Source organism: Lissotriton helveticus, chromosome 1_1 (genome assembly GCF_964261635.1).
Source record: "Lissotriton helveticus chromosome 1_1, aLisHel1.1, whole genome shotgun sequence".
Lineage (NCBI taxonomy): Eukaryota > Metazoa > Chordata > Amphibia > Caudata > Salamandridae > Lissotriton > Lissotriton helveticus.
In genome coordinates this window covers 1,058,360,460-1,058,377,573 of record NC_136057.1, presented here as the reverse complement: position 1 = coordinate 1,058,377,573, position 17,114 = coordinate 1,058,360,460, and the positions used below count along the sequence as shown (strand labels likewise).

Below are 17,114 nucleotides of genomic sequence, written 5' to 3'. Positions count from 1 at the left end.
ATGTGGCCCTGCGATTTGCGGCATTTGTGCTACCTCTTGTATTCCTAGTCCTAAAACCCGTTCCAAGACAATTCGAGACGAGCAAATGATGCTATATGAAATGATAGATGGTATCATGAATATTGATGTTTCCTGATGGAAACGTAGGGCACAAGGAGGGAATGTGGAAAAGTAAATTTTGCCATGTTGTATGTGCCTACGTGTTCCCCATGTTATGTTATATGTGCATGATCGATATGCATGTATCCCCTTCTGATCGATTAAAGACACAATTATAGTTGTGTCCATCTCTAGTATGCCAGTTTCCAGTTTTCGTGAATATAACGAATATCAGGCCTATGTAAAGCTACGTTGCCACGTTTTTCAGTGTGCACGTTAATTCATTGAATTGTCCCCGTTTCTAGGCCTCAAAAGGGCCCGGACTCAGATTCAGCTCCTGTCTCCTGAACCCTCCTCGAGGAGCGATACAGCCCCCACCTGTATCCCTGACCCTTCACTTGCTTTCATGCCTCGCAGTGCCCGGCTCGGCCTGGCTCTGCCTCCGAGTCTGCCAAGAGTATGTTATGATTCTAGTTATCAGTCCAGCCCTCCTTCTCTGCATTCCTAAGCTACTGAATCGCATCAATAGTTTCCGTCATGGTCTAGCCTTTATGTCTCCATGTAAGAGAAATACTGTATTAATATTCATAGAATATTCCTCGCACACACACTACATGTAGAATAATGCATGCCCCAGTCTTAGTGTCTGTTAGCCTTTACCCTGATAACTTTTGGATTCTATCAACATGTTCTCTAAACACGAGATACTAGATAGGCTTTAGGTACATGTCGCTCTGACACTCCAGACTTTCGTCTCCTCTTCTAGCGCAGAAGTCATAGCCCCCAGTTCTCCCTAGTAACACGTCATTGTCAGTTTGCGCGCACCACTAGGTTAGAGGTCCCAGCTGCTCAGGTAGCCCCCTCCATGTTTCCGCCCCGTTTATGACATATTCTGTTACGTTTGCATCACATGTCTATGTATACGCCCTGTACACACCTCTTGTTACACCCACTTTATGCCTTATCTTTCGCGACTGCTACAAACTCCGCCTACTGCTACGCCTACTGTATTGAATACAATGTATTTGTTTAACTATAAATATTGTGCACTGTTATTAAAGTTTGCTAGCCATTCCCAGATCCTGCCCCGGCAGCTGCCGGGCCCTGCCATCCCATTCCCATGCAGGCTGTCCTGTTCCAGTCCTTTTATGCCTGATTAAAGCCTGTACACTCTAGCTACCTCGTATCTTGACTCTTATTTATTGAGCTAACCGTTTATTGTATCCAGTCAAAAATAGAACCGGTAATTAATTATTTATTTACCACACATTACCAGTCTATGGGGAGTCGAAAAGCTTGACTTATTGCTTCTACATTTTTGTTTTTACATATTCTTGGTGGGTGAGAATCTTGCTTGTCTAGAGTCAATCAAACTGTGAAGGATCCATCAAGATCCTATTATTAAATAGGCCCGAAGACTCACTTCAGGGGAAGACTTCCCTGCCCAGTATCAGGAGTCCTGGCAATAATTTTCTGGGCCTAACCGAGCCAGGCAAGCAGAATATGTTTACACTTTCCTAGAAATGGCTGACAGCAAGGTTGGCTACATAGCAATACTCACACAGGCTTGAATAATAATTTGTACATCCTGAAAACAAAAGTTAACAAGCATTGGCATAGCCAATAGGTCTCGCTTTTGGGACCTTATAAGTGTTTAGCCATACAACAGCTAATGTCGTTGCACCAAGGATATTGTAACAGGCTTCACTGTATCCCTATGTACATTCAGTTGTTTATATGATTTGTATAGGAGACCCTTGATCCTTTATAAATACTTTAAGAAAGTGTACATTTCTATATGCTTATGACTCTTTGTGCTTTGTAGCCTGCCTCCAATACACGTCTGAGCTAAGTGACAGCGACACTTGGTGCATACTTTCCAGACAGCCACAACACACAAAGGGCTTGGTGTGACAGGAGATACATCTGCAGTTATCTGGATACTGACAGTCTTCTTGGGCTGGGAGAGGTCGATCACACTTTACATTTGTATAGGTTGTGTCCTGCCCTCACATAAAGGTCTGATTTACCTCCTACTGACTGTCTGGAGCAGGACCAGGTTGAGAGGGATTGTTTCGTACTTCTAAGGGTTCCTTGACGTCCCCACTTCATTAAAGCATTACTCTTTAGGCAAGCTAAGGCTTTGTTGAACAAGGAGCCCACTAGCACGTTTCATGCCACCAGGCTTGTTCCATCTAAACGGAAATAAATATTTCCTATTTGTCTATTACTTTTTTTTAAAGAAATAACTTCCTCTTATATGTTCCCAAATGTTGGCATTAAAGTACATCACATTGAACTATTAAATGTTCCACAGGCATGTGAAGCTCTGAAAACTGTCTACTTATCCATCGGAGTCTGACCTCTATGTCTGCCCACCTAATTTAGATGGGCAGACACACAGGTCAGTTTGCACTGCCCATCACAGCCAGGAAAAACCTAGTGGTAAGGGGCAGTGAAAACTAGTCAATGTTTCCCTTGCCGTGAGAGAGAGCTCCATAGCAAGGGGAGCATTTTTATTTTGAAAACGAAAATCTGGGTTTGGAGCTTTCTTTTTGAAAATTAAAAAAAATGTACGTTTTATGGACGGCTTCAAGATGTGGACAGAGCTGGGTGTCAAAGTTAAATAAGAATTTACAGGAAGCGCTACAATGGCGGTTCCTACCAATGCTTTAGAAATTATTATCAGGTCGGTAGTCATTTCTAAATTTGTTGGGAAGATGTGAATTCCTCCGCCAGGCCAACGTAGATTACCCTGTCCGACAAATAATTAATCAGGCATATATAGAAGGCTATTTTCATCCTGGAGAATACAAAAAACCTAGTACCCTCACTAATACGGGTCACTACACCCTAAAGATGCAGGCGCAGGACTATCACAGGACCTCTGACCCTCATTGACAGTACTTAGGCTGAGACCTACAGCTGCCACTGTGTTGCAGGATGATTGACTTTCCTAATGGAAAGAACCCTAGGCCACCTATCATCTGAGAAAAGCGAATCCAAGTCTCCATATCTGTGGACTCTAAAACCCCACCAGGTCAACCGTAAGTGCCACTAGCCATGTGAATCCCGGAAACATGCGTTTGCTCAGGTTGAACCAGCCCAGATCATCTAACTCTAACTGCGCAGCACCAGCCTTACCTTAAAAGGCGGACACTGGTGTTCAGCACTCTCAGTCTATAGAGTTGAATTGGGTACTGAAAAAAGTTTTTAAAAAAATTGTCAAAAGCAAAAGTGACTGGTGGTATAAAATGGATAGAACCCATTTCCTATAGAAACATATCTTGCCTTAGCAGAAGCAGACAACTTTCTTTCCTACATCGATAATGTAAGTCTGTAAATTGGCAGCCAAAAGGTTTGTGCTGTAGGGGGCAGTGGCTACTTATTCAGAGGACACAAACATGATGAGCTACTGTACTGGACCCAAACTAATATGTCCTAGGCATGGGCTACAGAAATGTGCCAACCCCCTGAAAGGCTAAGCTTTGTAAGTGTCGTTGGCTAAAACGCAGCACTAGCTACTAATCATGTTACATGACGTGGAACGACTTGATATGTATACCTTGACTTCAGCTAATGGTGTCACATGACATGGAACCACTTAGCATTTATGCTGCGACCGCAGAGAGCACTGTTATGTGTGGAGGACAATAAAGCAGACAATCAACCCACTATGATCTTACATTTCACAGTAAATGTCACATCAAAGTGAAAGGAACCTAATGAATGCTGCCGAAAAGTAAAACTGCTGCTTTTCCAAAGATCTGGAGTACTTGATGTCCAACATTATTCCTCTATTTCAAGAAGGAATACATTTCTACTGTGTATCAATTGTACAGTGTGCCTTAAAGCAGAGAATTAACACAAAATTGGGAGGGGTTACTTCTCTGACACAGGTAGTCAGCCTGTTGTGCGATTAAGAATACGGGGACTTGAAACAGTGAGCTTTGTACCAACACAGTTTAGCTGTGGGTGTTTGGGACAGGAGCGCTACAATGAAGGTTCTGTCTTCTGGGTGCTTGGAGCCTGAAGCTTGGGGTTCACTTGATCCATTTGTAAACACCGTGCGTACTACACGGCTGCTATGTAAAAGATATAAAGCAGAGAATGGATAATCTAAAGTGTCCAGTCCCGACACACAGTTGAAAAATTATCTGGCCATGAACATATATATAATATCTAATCACTTGTAATGTCACACACCGAACTGAAAACATAAGTAGCATTCAATTAGAAAGTTTAGGTCATACCAACAATTAGCCGTTTAAGTCCTTCATTTGTGCCCATGTTCATAGCCAAGGTGCGAGCAGTCCTACGTCTATGTTCAGACAACCAATCACTAGGACAACCAGTCACTAGGTACTGCTACTGGTATGCGACCACCAAGCTCCACTTCCCCCTATCCAAATACATAGGTAACGTTACCCCAAACAGTTGGCAAGAGCAGGCGACTTATTTGCGTACCTGCTCCTTTCGCACTGAACCCAGTAGAGGGTACGGTTATCTCGATAAAGCGCTGTACCAGACTCTTGGGGAATCACCCGATAAGAATGCCCTGCAGAATGCCGAGCCTGGCATAGTGACACTCTGGGAGCAGGCACCTAGCGCTGAACCAGTGCTTCACAGCACCATCGCCATCCTGAACACACATATGAATGACCTACTACACTCATACGTAGAAACAATGGAAGGACTAGCATACACTTACCTACATTTCTGTCTCCGCTACTGCACCCATGCTAATTTGATGGACAGACCCAGAGCTCACGTAATGCAGCCCCCACTCCACCCGCAGTAATGGCGTACCTGTTGTACCTGTTGGTGTGCGGTCTCCGGTGAGGTCAATGCGGAGGATGTTTTTTGGAGAAAACATGGGATTGTCTTCTCAAGTGCTGCTGCCGATGCGGAGCTAGCGACGAACCTGTGCGGCTCCCGTGGTGGAGGTGATGCAAGGCAAGGCAGCATTGTGGTTAAGGGCCTGCCCGATCGGAGCGGAGAAACGTGGCCAGGCGGGGAGCGCGCCGGCTTAGGAGGAGTGAACGGAGTGGAGCCGAGTCCATCCTCCTCCCTCGGGAGCCTCGTTGTTTACAGCTGCAGTGGCAGACACGCCAGGAAGAAAAGATTGGAGAATAAGCAGCTAGAGGGGGGAAAAAATCAAACAGTCCCGGGAAGTGGCAAAAAGAGGCGAGGCTAAGCAAGCCTCCTGCGCAGCTGTAAGCAATATTGGTCTGAAACGCAGTGCAGCGCTTCCGTTTTTACCGTCTGGCATTTGTTCTTTGACCTGCGGGCCATGTAGCTCTTGCCTGCAATGTGGGGAGGCCACCTTTGCTGCTGCAGGTGCTCTGGGGAGGCAGGTGGAGCGTTCTCCTGGCTGTACTGCAGGGCTCTCTTGTCCACTGCCCACAAATGTCACTTCGGTGAAAAGTAGCAGATGCTGTATGATTAGGGTGCTGTTCCTTTCTAGTATCTTTATCTTTGCGGGGGGTTGACCTTTGGAGCTGCTGACCTTTTGCTTTCCTGCCCTGCTGCTGCCTGTGTTGGTCCCCTCCCGCCGTCTCAGACCACAACATCGTACCGAGGCAAGCGAGGAGCAGGGGAACCACAACTCCCAGCTTCCCTAGCGGCGGAAGCCACCCACGCCTTCAACGCGCCCAGAGGCGCATATAACACAGCTGTACACCCGCGCCGCGGGACCGGGCAAAGGGGGGGCCGTCTGTGGCCGTCCGAGGCAGGGCTGGGCCATTCCACCTTACATCGCCACCTGAAGGTACTTAGTGCCCCATTTGTTCTTGTGTTTGTTCCTATAGTTATATTATTGAAACTATGGGTAAAAGGAAAGCTACAGAGGATTCTAATGAGGTCCCGGGTGTGGTGCCTAAGGGAGGAAGAAAAGCTAAGAGGATGAAAGTCAAGCCTCCCAGAAAATGTATGACCCACGCGGGTGGAAACTGTGTCATGGACCGTATTGATGAACTGGTGCAGGACTGTGAAGACTTATTGACTCCCACCCCTAATCTAAAGAAGAGGAGCCAAGAGGGCGGGAGCACTACGCATTCCAAAGAAGGAAATGGGCAAAAGCGGGGTGCTGTGGTTATCCCAGAAATGTTTTTGAGTAAACCTAATGTAGGAGGCGGGGTAAAATCTTTTATTGCTGAGGGGGGGTGGGGGGGGGGGGGGGCGGGGGGACCTCACCCAGAACAGGTCCAATCCTCTTCATCTCCTATACATTGCCTTAATGATACAGTAGCCTTGCCCTGCAGTAACAGGCTTGCTATTTTGGCTCAAATAGAAGACTGTCGCCCCAAAACTGGTTCCGAAGTACTTATGACAGATGTTCCTCGAAGCGAAGGCGCATCCCATGTGCCTGGAACCTTTGAGATTCTCCAGCAAATAGAGTCAAATGGCAACCCACTGTTTGAAGTAATAAAGCATCTGTGTAATTTAGTAGAAGGGATGCAAGATAAAATTGATCGACTCACCATTGCAGTAAATAGCACCAGGATGGATCCAGGCCACTGCTTAAACGGTTTCAAAGCGTCGAAACCCATTGGCACAAGTAGAATTCAGGTGGTGGAGTCAATTAGGCCTGTCACTAACACCCCCCCCCCCCCACACACACACTACACTAGATGTTCCTCCACCTATAGGCACTTTGTATAGTGAGGTGGCTAGGACAGGGAAGAGAATTCCACAAGCCCAACATGATCGTCATGCTCGTGGTAAAATGATCCCAACCCCAGCTTTAAAACAGTCAGGAAACGTGGGTGGTGATTCTACTTTTAGAGGCAGACTCCATGACCAGAACCCTGTAAATAGTCACCAAGTAAAAAGAAAAGCCCCATTGAGCACGAGCCCCCAGTACCTTAACTCCTACCCAAGTAAACCCTCAATGGTGTACCTGGTTAATACCCCTAAGCTGAGGCCCGATAGAGACCATGAATCCACCGAATCCCTAACTAATAAAGCAATCCATTGGATTAGGTATGTTAGGGGTTGCAGGTCTGTCATTAGAGAGGATATCCTCAGTGCTGAGAGGCGTACTTTCCACGGGTATATATCTGACTGCATTAAATTAACTTTTAAAAATCCTAAAATGGTGGAAGATTTAATAAATCTGGAATATAGAACTTGTTCTCCGGATCACTCCAGGATCCAAATGAGATCCAATCCTCCCCAGAACTGGTTGACCAAAAACGGAAATGTGTTATGGGCAATGCCATGTTAAGCTCTGGTCTGGATTGTAATGATTGACTGTCGAGAGAAGACGCCCAAGTAGTATGTAGAGAAGTAAGCAATATTGAAAACTTAGCCCAGGGTAAAATTATTACGCAGGGTAATATTCTTCCTACACCACTCCTGGCGCCTTTTATGGCTCCTTTAACCGTTTTGCCAGTTAGCACCTTAGATGCAAGCCAGAATGGTGATTCTATACTTGCCTTTGGTAATCCCAGATCAATTTTGTCTTGGAACATAGCTGGGCTGAAACCTAAAGTAGAATCTCCGGAATGGGCAACATTTATCAACCAGTACGCAATATGCTTATTCCGGAAACATGGTTATTGGAAGCATTGCATTTCCCTGGGTACTTGAACCATAGTATCTCAGCTGAAAAGGGAGGGAGAGGTCGCCCCTCAGGTGGCCTATCAATATGGGTTAGACAAGACCTTGGTGTTGAAATTAAGCCCCTACCCTCCAATCATAGGGATCTACAGATCTTAATGTTAAAGTTTGCAAACACAGAGCCCATCCACATCTACAATCTGTATGCCCGAAGTACTGGGGGCAAGAAATCTGAAGTTTTAGCCACCTGGAAGACCTGATAGAATGTTACTCTCTGCATTCTCATGTAATTCTAGGGGGAGATTTTAACGTTACCTTTGAACCCTTGCTATGTGGTGATTGGAACATATCGGATGAGGAAGACAGGGAATGGGGTGTACCCAAACTCGATCTCGAGCCAGTTAAAAGGTGGACAGAAATAGCGATTCAACTTAATTCAATCTGTCTAAACAAAGCTTGAGATTGACCAACGGCAGGACACTTGGAGACAAGTTAGGGGCAAACACGTTTAGGAGTGGACCCCGAGAGAGCAGAATTGACTATATCCTGATTAGTTTGGGATTATGGAAACACCTCAAGGACATGTCAATTATTGACAGGGTTGAGAGCGATCACAACCCTTTATCCATGTCACTTACTTATTGGATGGAACCGGTCGATGACGGTGGGTTGGGTACTACCTCTCGCCCTGATATTGTTATTTCAAATGATATGCGTCATGTTCGTTGGGCCAAAGTTTCAAACATTCAAGAGAATGTTGATTTCATATCAAGCATGCTAGCACTAGCGACATGTGAATTAGGTGTACTAGCCAATGAAGGAGCATCGGCTCCTGCTTTAGAAGAGGGAATAAGGATCCACAAATCCTTTTTTGGTGATCTAAGAAGTTTATTTGTTAGATATTGTAAGCCAAATGGACTTAGCACCCATCAGCTGGTTCACGGTGGAATGTAGGCAAGCCTGCTTGGATCTGGGTAGAGCTATTAAAAGCGGTTCAGGCGGGAACATCAGGCTCGCTAGGGCCGCATACAAGAGTGCTGTGTCTAGATCCAAGCGTGCTTGGGATGAACAGAGGTGGCAAGAACTAAAAGTGGCAGGACCCCAAAAAGACTCGAAAAGGTTTTGGAATGTTTTTAAATGGGGAAGTGAGGGAAACCCAGACAAGCCCCAGAATTGGGTCCCTCGAGATGAATGGGTAGCGTATTTTAAACAACAATATGCTAGGGGTGAGGACACAAAACCAATCAGGGAGATACCACATTTACCCTTTTTGGAAGATCCATTTACCATAGGTGATGTCCATCGCGCCTTAGATTTAGTGGTCCCTGGTAGAGCACCAGGCATAGATGGTGTCCCTGCGGACTTATTCTTGCAGGATAAAGATTCTTGGAGTAGTTACATACTCCTTTTGGCAAATGCAGTTGCCAAGGGAGCTCCTATCCCCCAATCGTGGAATGGGGCCGAAATTATACCCGTATTTAAGAAAGGTGACAAATCTCTACCTGGTAACTATCGCCCAATCAGCCTGATTGATACCATCCAAAATATCTTTGGCAGGCTGATTCTTAATAAGGTACTGGCGTGGGAACAGGATCAGAACACCTTATCCCATCTGCAGGCAGGTTTTAGAACCTCCATTAGCACTGTCGACCAGGTCCTGCATTTTGCTATGCTGCACTGGAAGACTGTGATAATTGGACGTGGTAGCCTATATGCTGCCTTTATCGATCTTAGGGCAGCATTCGACCTGGTCCCCACCCAACCTTGTGGAGTGTTCTACGTGACATGGGCATGCCTGGGTCCCTCCTTTTATTAATCAAAAAACTTAATGAGCAAAACTTTGCCCAGATTAGGTGGGGCCGTCCTGGTAATGTTACCACCCAATACCCAGTAGAAACTGGGGTGCGGCAAGGCTGCGTCTTAGCGCCAACTTTTTTTTTCTATGTATATTAACTCCTTCGCTGCGGCGGCTATTCTGTCGCAGCGCTAAGGGGGTGGGGCGGCCGTGCGACGGCCGCATGCTGGTGACGGAACCGCTCCGTCACCAGCCGCGGTTGAGCTGTGCTCATGACGGAGCGGTTCCGTCATGGCCCCGTCCGCTCAATGGAACGCCCGGCGAGCGGGCCATGACAGAACCGCTCCCTCATCAGCACAGCGCCACCGCAGCTGATGACGGAGCGGTTCAGTCATCAGCATCGAAGGTGTTAATGATGTGGCCAAAATATTGATTGACTAATGTCGACGCCCCTATTCTTGCAGGAGCCAAAGTTCCTATTTTAATGTTTGCCGATGATTGTCTGATAATAGCAAAAACCCCGAGCGGGTTGCAAAGGGCCTTGTTGATCTTTGAAAACTTTTGCAACGCGTGGTCTGGAAGTGAATGTTTTAAAATCAAAGTTTATGTCTTTTAATGGATCAAAATCTTTTAAGGGTACGGTGAACATGAACAAATTACCTCTTGAGAAGGTCCAAGCTTTTAGTTACCTGGGAGTTTGCTTTCAGCATGATCTATCTTGGAAACAGCAGGTTGAGCTAGCCACTCAAACATCGCCAGCTCGCAGGAGCATTGAGTCGAGAACACTCAAGGTCCCTCACCAAGCCGATAGCCCCGGTATTAACAGTATATAATAGTAAAGTTGTTAGTTCTACCCTATATGGAGTTGAAATATGGGGGTTCGAAAATGTAGGGGGAATGACAGTTTCTGAAAATCGTTTCTTCAGGAATTTAATTAAACTACCCCAGAGTACCCCCTTGAGCCCTTTATTTTTTGACTTGGGGTTGTGCCCAATAGCCCTTATTGCGTCCCTGCGCCCAGTCCTATACTGGAGGCGGATATGGTCTACGCCCGAACTGGAAATATACACTAGGGGGCAGTTGGACGTAATTAGGTGTGATACCTCCCACAAAATTAAGTGGCTAGTTAATATCCGGTGTGTATTAAGGGATCTAGGACCCGGGGAACCGTGGGAAGATCCAGTAAATGCTAGGTTTCAACCTAAGAAGGCCCTAAAAGACTTGTACTGGAAGTCTGTGGCCTCTAAAACTTTTAGGAACATTGCTCCTCTCTCTCTGACTGGTAATTTTTTGGAATTCAAAGATGAGCCCAACTTTGAAGCCTTTTGGGATGTTATTACCAAACCCCTAGATCGCAAGCTCTACTTCCAAATGAGAATTGCGAGCTTACCAGTAAGAGCGTTTACCAACAGATGGTCCAGTGGGGGCAAGGCTGCCTGTCCGGCTTCTATGGAAACTATTATTCATTTACAGTTTGAATGTCCGGTGTATGCAGTGCCCCGCCGGATTTGGTTACGCCCAATGTGTAGGTCGTTGGGCATTAAAAGAGGGACGGTTGCTGTCAGAATAATTCGTATTTGTACCAACCCACCCGTGTATATAGCTGTGGCCAAATTTTTAGGTTGGGCATGGACAATTAGAAGCAGACTGATGGCAGTATAATTTTCTTTCCTGGATGTTAACAGTTTGTGGCCATGTAACATGTGCAATAGTACCCTCTATGGATGTATTATTGATGAATTTTATGAACTTGTAATTTTAACAATATTTATTACTCTTATAAGTGTATTTGATATGTATCATATGCTTTTATGACAACCGTTGAATAAAGCTTGCTTGATGATGATGACTAGCATACATCACCATACTGAAAAAGAGTTTGGCCATCTTAAGCAGGAGTGGAATGCCGAATACAGATACGTAGTAGGCTCAGGTGGCATTTCTGAAAGGATTGAAAACCCAGGGTATCTTCTGTTCACCTTCATGCAGATGTCAACTTCGGGAGGGATTGCTTTGTTGTCCAGTGACGCTTCCAGCTTGATAGTTAAGGGCTTGCACAGGAGGTGTGTTGTGGTGCTCCTCGGCGTTCCAGGAGAGTTTTCTGGCTCGGTAAAAGCAGCTGTGGCACATACAAAACTAAATGATACACAACTACTTAAATCCAGTTCACTAAGAATTGTTTACAGTATGAAAATGCTAAGTGTTATGTAAAACAAGAACGGTAAGGGAAAGTGGTAATGGGGAAGCAGCGACAACTGAGGGAGGGCGAGAAAGGAACACACAGTGGGAAGATGTGCATGAAAGAAAAGGTAAAAAAGCACGCGAGTGGTGCGCCCGCGCAAAAGTGAAAGCAGGCTGGCGACTGGTTGCGATGTGCACGCACCATGACGAGAGAGGAAAGCCAGATGGCGCCTCTGCTCGTCATTGTGCGCGTAACCGCACGCTCTATACCACCAAAAAAAGCTGTGGTCAGATTTCTAAAACTCCACTCCTAAGTGTCTCGCCAGAGCAGCGCATGCGCTGGTCAGGCGAGACCTAAATAGCGGACTTTGAGAACCAAAGACAGAAAGATGCCCAACAAAAACAACCGATACATCGTATATTACTACACAAAGACTCACAGAACATCAGGCCCTAAAGGGAAAACATGAATGTGCTGTTTTAATGGCCTTAACATAGGCTTTGAGCTATCAGTGTTTTAATCGATTTTGTATTTGTTTTTATTCAAAATGTGAACTCAATATTTTTATTAAGTTACAAAATCTGCATTTGTTCACATATTCTTTCTTTTTATTGCAACTGGGCGGCATCTTGCATCACTGTATTTTGCAGTGACTTTCCTGGATATATAACTTATCAAGCTGGGTTTCTCCTATTAAATATATCAACAAAAGATAAAATAGATTTTTCAAACAAGAAGTGATAGGGTGGGACGCAACATTCACCACTTATTAAAGCAAAATTCTCTTCTGTACTTCCTCACAGACCTAATTCAGAGTGCATCCGTGTGCAGCACATATGGTATAGACTAAGGTTTCACTCTGTAGGTTCTATTGCCCTCAATACAATGAAGATTGACAACTTTTGGTTTCTTTTCATGTGCATTGGTGTTGTAAAGAGTTTTCCTAATCACATGGAAATAACTATCACTTACCCACATTCATTAGCTCTATCATATGCCTGTCCTCTTCAACCCTTCTACTCAAGGCGCTAAAACAAAGCTTGTGCTGCATTAATGTTTTAAGTGAACAGCAGGCTGTTTGCACCGTGCCACAGACTGATTATCTGTAGTGTTCATACATAATTATATCTGCAAAGTTTAGGCTGGCAACATTCAGAGCAGTTGAAATGACTGCCACATGGCATATCTCTGACAGAACCCTGGAAAAAGTTTAAAAGTGATCAAGGCTGATAACTGCTTGAAGCCCTTGCCACATCTACTCAATATAGAGAACGTTTTTCTCGTGTACTATTTCATTTGTTTGATGAAGGCTGACAAATTCTCCCACATCAAATCAATGTTCACAATTTCTGTCAGCTAACACCTGCAATATGGGCTCCTGATATCATTCAGGCTGTGGTATGAATGAACCCCATTCTGGAACCAACAGGTTATGAAATTATTCTGCATTCACCCCTGACATTTCTTGTCAACACTCTTTCCAGTCCTTGCATCGTGCCCAGCAACCACTTCTGCCCGAAGCCTGAACAAGGTCAATGGTGCTGGCGCCACTTCTCAATGGACCTGATCTTTCCTTTTGGATTACATTGGTTCCCTAGATACTTGCTACTAGATCACTGCCCTTGTTCCATACTTTGCCCTTCACCAATTACAACTGCTGCTATTTGACAATCTTCTGCCTCTACAAACTCTTCTGCGTACACCTCATGATGTATAATTATGATTGCAGGCTCCATGAAGGTCTTCACACATTCAGGTGCTGGTTCTGGACGTTTCTCTCTTCTGTGGATTCGCTGGTGTGTGTTCAAGTTTGCTGACCAGCTAAAACTTTTCCCACAGTCACCACAAACGTACGGCTTCTCCCCTGTGTGAGTTCTCTGGTGATTGATAAGATGGGAATTTTGAATAAAACACTTGCCACAATCACGACATGTATACGGTTTTTCACCTGTGTGGATTCTTTGATGATTAATAAAATTGGTATTGTTACTGAATCTTTTACCACAGTCTGCACATACATATGGTCTCTCTCCGGTATGTATTCTACGATGGTTAATAAGATGTGCATTTTGGCTGAAGCATCTCCCACATTCACTACATGCATAAGGCCTCTCCCCTGTATGTGTTCTTTGATGGTTAATGAGATGCGAGGTCTGACTAAAGCTTCGTCCACATTCAGTACAAATATATGGCCGCTCGCCAGTGTGGGTCCTCTGATGGTTAATGAGGTTTGTGTTGTTGATGAATGTTTTTGTACATTTTGTACAAGCATAAGGCCTCAGGCCTGTGTGGGTCCTCTGGTGATTATTAAGAGTGGAGTTGTGACTGAAGCTTTTTCCACATTCAGTACATGTGAACGTTCTCTCTCCAGTAAGTGTCTTTTGACGCTTGACAGGGGCAGGCACTTTGCTTACACCCTCACCTGCAACTGAGGTATCAATCCCATTTCCTGCAGACCGTTTCCGCTTTGTTCTAGTCTTAATTGCCTTTTTGAAAATTTCTGTTTGCTCAGTACACTCAATTTCAATCTCCTCCATGTTACTCTCTACCATTTCTTGCTTGCTCAGGTCTTCAATGAATTGCTCATGGTTCACCTCACATATACTCAGAGGTTCAACTTCTGTTGGATTTAAAGAGAGAACATGCAGATGGTTATTTGCAAGACAATAACAAGCTAAAACAAATGGCTGAAAATCTTTATAAGAATGCATTCATTTTCAAGAAGTAAAAGAAAGGATACGATAGAAGGTACTAAAACATTTACCAGTATATCTGAAGCTCAATGGCATATTTTCATTCTTGAGTTACGTTACACACTGCCCGTTCTAGTTGTAACCAGGCACTGAATTTTAGTCTATAGTGAGTCTTGTTTAAGGTAACCTCTGACACTATATAAAAATCTTTTATGGATAAGGTTTTGTAATCAGTTCTAACAAACAAAAGGGAGACTTCAGAAAACAACACAGCAAAGATTACCTGCAAGTGTCACTTTTTTAAAATGTCTTGCTTAATATCAATGGGAAGAGTACTCATTGATTTGCAACTGTTTACCTTGGTGTCAGTAAAACGCAGATTTAATTTTAGGTCTCAACTGGTTTGGTTACTACCTTGGGATCTGTATGTATTGCAATAGACTCAAGTTTGTGACCTATAAAACAGACTGAACGACTGTAGCAAAAGAATCTGTAAACATAAAGCATAAATGAACTCTATGGTTGTCATACCTCTTATCACAAACGTGGCAATAAAGGGGAGACGGACTTGAAAGTCTGATGGACTCAGATCAGGAAATACATTTCTAGAGGAGAGATATAATTCTATGGCAGGACACGGAGGCGAGGATTAGGCTTTTTTTCTGTTCGCTTTTATTCACAGCAGCCTTTTTTCAAACAAGGCACTGAAACAAAACTACATTTCCCATGGCACATTGGGAAAACCAAAGAGAAAACAGTCAATTCAATCAGGATGCCCATGCATGCATAACGGTCCCCTCTTCCTTCGCTGCTCCAGCAGCACTCAGATAAGTTCCTCTCTGTTCTCTTATTGTACAATGATTACTCAAATATTTCCTGGTATTTAGCATGTACTTTCAACCTCGCGGCTTAACCGCACTAGTTTCCACGTACTGTGCCTTCATCAATAGTGTAAAATTGCCTGCTTAAAGCGTTTTTTCTCTTTCAGCGACCGCAGGAGCCTCCGCTGCTCCTACGAGGTAATTCACTGGTATGTGCACATGCAAGGGGGCCCACGCATTGCTAGCAACATGCTCAGCGTGTCTCTCCCCCTCCCCCCTGCTTCCCGGAGGAGAATCAGCAGGAAAAATAAGGTGTGCCCCCGTTTGCCAAGCCCATCAGGTGGGGGAGGCGAGGTGAAGCACACATCTCAGCCCCCATCTTGAAGATGAGAGGACCCAGCCTATTAGAGAGCTGCTCATGGCCCCTCCCACTGGAGGTAGCATAATAGGGAGTGTAGTCACCCCATGGAAGGGCCCTATTGGTCTCAAACTGCACATCCCTTTAACACCCCTAAATTTAGTATTTAGAAGTGACCCTGAACCTTGCCTCCTCAGGTCCGAGGGAGAAAGAAGAAGGACCAAAAACCTGTGCTGAACCAGGAAGAAGAGGACACCAACTGTTTTCGCCCCAGCCCTACTGCCTGTCCCAACTCCAACCTGCCTACAGCGAAACCCTGGCGTGTCCAGCAGCTAGCAGTCCCCCAGGACCCAGAGTACCTCCCTGCACTCATCTCAAAGACTGCCTCCCATGAGCACTGGATTTGCTCAGCCAAAGACTTCAAACAAAGAAGAACCCGGATCCAGGCGGCTCAGCGGTTCTGCACCCCTCTACACCACATGCCAACGTCTCCCCGCGATCTTGACCTGGGTTCTGGTGAACCCCAACCTACCTTCAGCTACAAGCAGACACCTGCAGCCTTAACCTGAAGGGTACCCCCGACCACGACTGTAGCTGGTAAGAAGATCAAACTCCTAAAGACACCCCTGCGACCCGACGCCACTGTGGCCAAACCAACAGTATCCAGGCATCACACAAGAATGCAACTTACCTTTCCTGCAAGTAGTTGCCTTCAGAAGTCCTCCGTACCCGAGCCTGCAGCCTTTTCTTCAAACCAGAGATCTCTATTGCAAATCACAAGGATCCAGAGGTCTCCTTGGCACTCTCCATCTGGCTGCCTCTAGGTCAATGGTGGTGCAGTTCCTGTGCTTATTGTTGGCCCCTGCAGTGCCGATCGTAACCCCAGGAGCTTTGCTCCCATAACGGCCTGCTCGTAAGCAGCCCCCAACCGACCGCCCCTGGCCCTATTTGCTAGCATTGGGCCTGTACACTCAGGCCGCCCTAGTACCGCCGGTGGTGCAATTTGAGTGGCTAACTGGAACTTGTTGAAGCTTGGTCATAAACCCCAAAAACCACACATGCAGGTCGTTTACTTACCTGAAAACTCTAAACCTTCTTTTTCTCCTATAGGAACCAATGTTATGATTATAGTGGTAAAAATGTTATAGTTGTTCACCTGACTTTTGTATGGAAAACAAAATAACTTTTCCTTAATACCAAAAACTGTCATAATTACCTGTAACTTTTAAGTCCTCTTGTGAGATATCTCGACATATCACCCAAAGAAGTCAAAGTTACTGAAAAGTAATCAAAGTAATTTCTATGTATTCTAACTTGTTTTAAAAGCAAATACAAACCTGTAACGATTCCAATTCCATTCACAATTGCATTTCCTTGTAAAGTTTTGCATTTGAAAGTATATTCTACTTATCTGTGCCAAATCCTGCTTGGTTCTAGAAATAAAACATAAGTGTACCTTTTTTATACTTACCTAATTGGTCTGGATTCTGTCTTTGAGTGTGTATAATCAGTCCTTGATAAAGTGAATACAATAAATGCTTAACACACTCTAGGGATCCACTGGACTTTTTGCACACTATACTTTACTTTGGTATAGTATATA

General features: G+C 44.9%; 1 protein-coding gene across 1 annotated transcript in view; it reads right to left on the bottom strand.

Annotated features, from left to right (window-relative positions):
* Window positions 1-12,092: 12,092 nt before the first annotated feature.
* LOC144820832 (uncharacterized) overlaps window positions 12,093-17,114 on the bottom strand; it is a 933,795-nt gene continuing 928,773 nt past the window's right edge. The window contains exon 27 of the mRNA XM_078677961.1: window positions 12,093-14,259. Within this exon, the coding sequence (XP_078534087.1) occupies window positions 13,253-14,259 (1,007 nt within the window). The 3' untranslated portion in view covers window positions 12,093-13,252. The remainder of the gene's footprint in view (window positions 14,260-17,114) is intronic.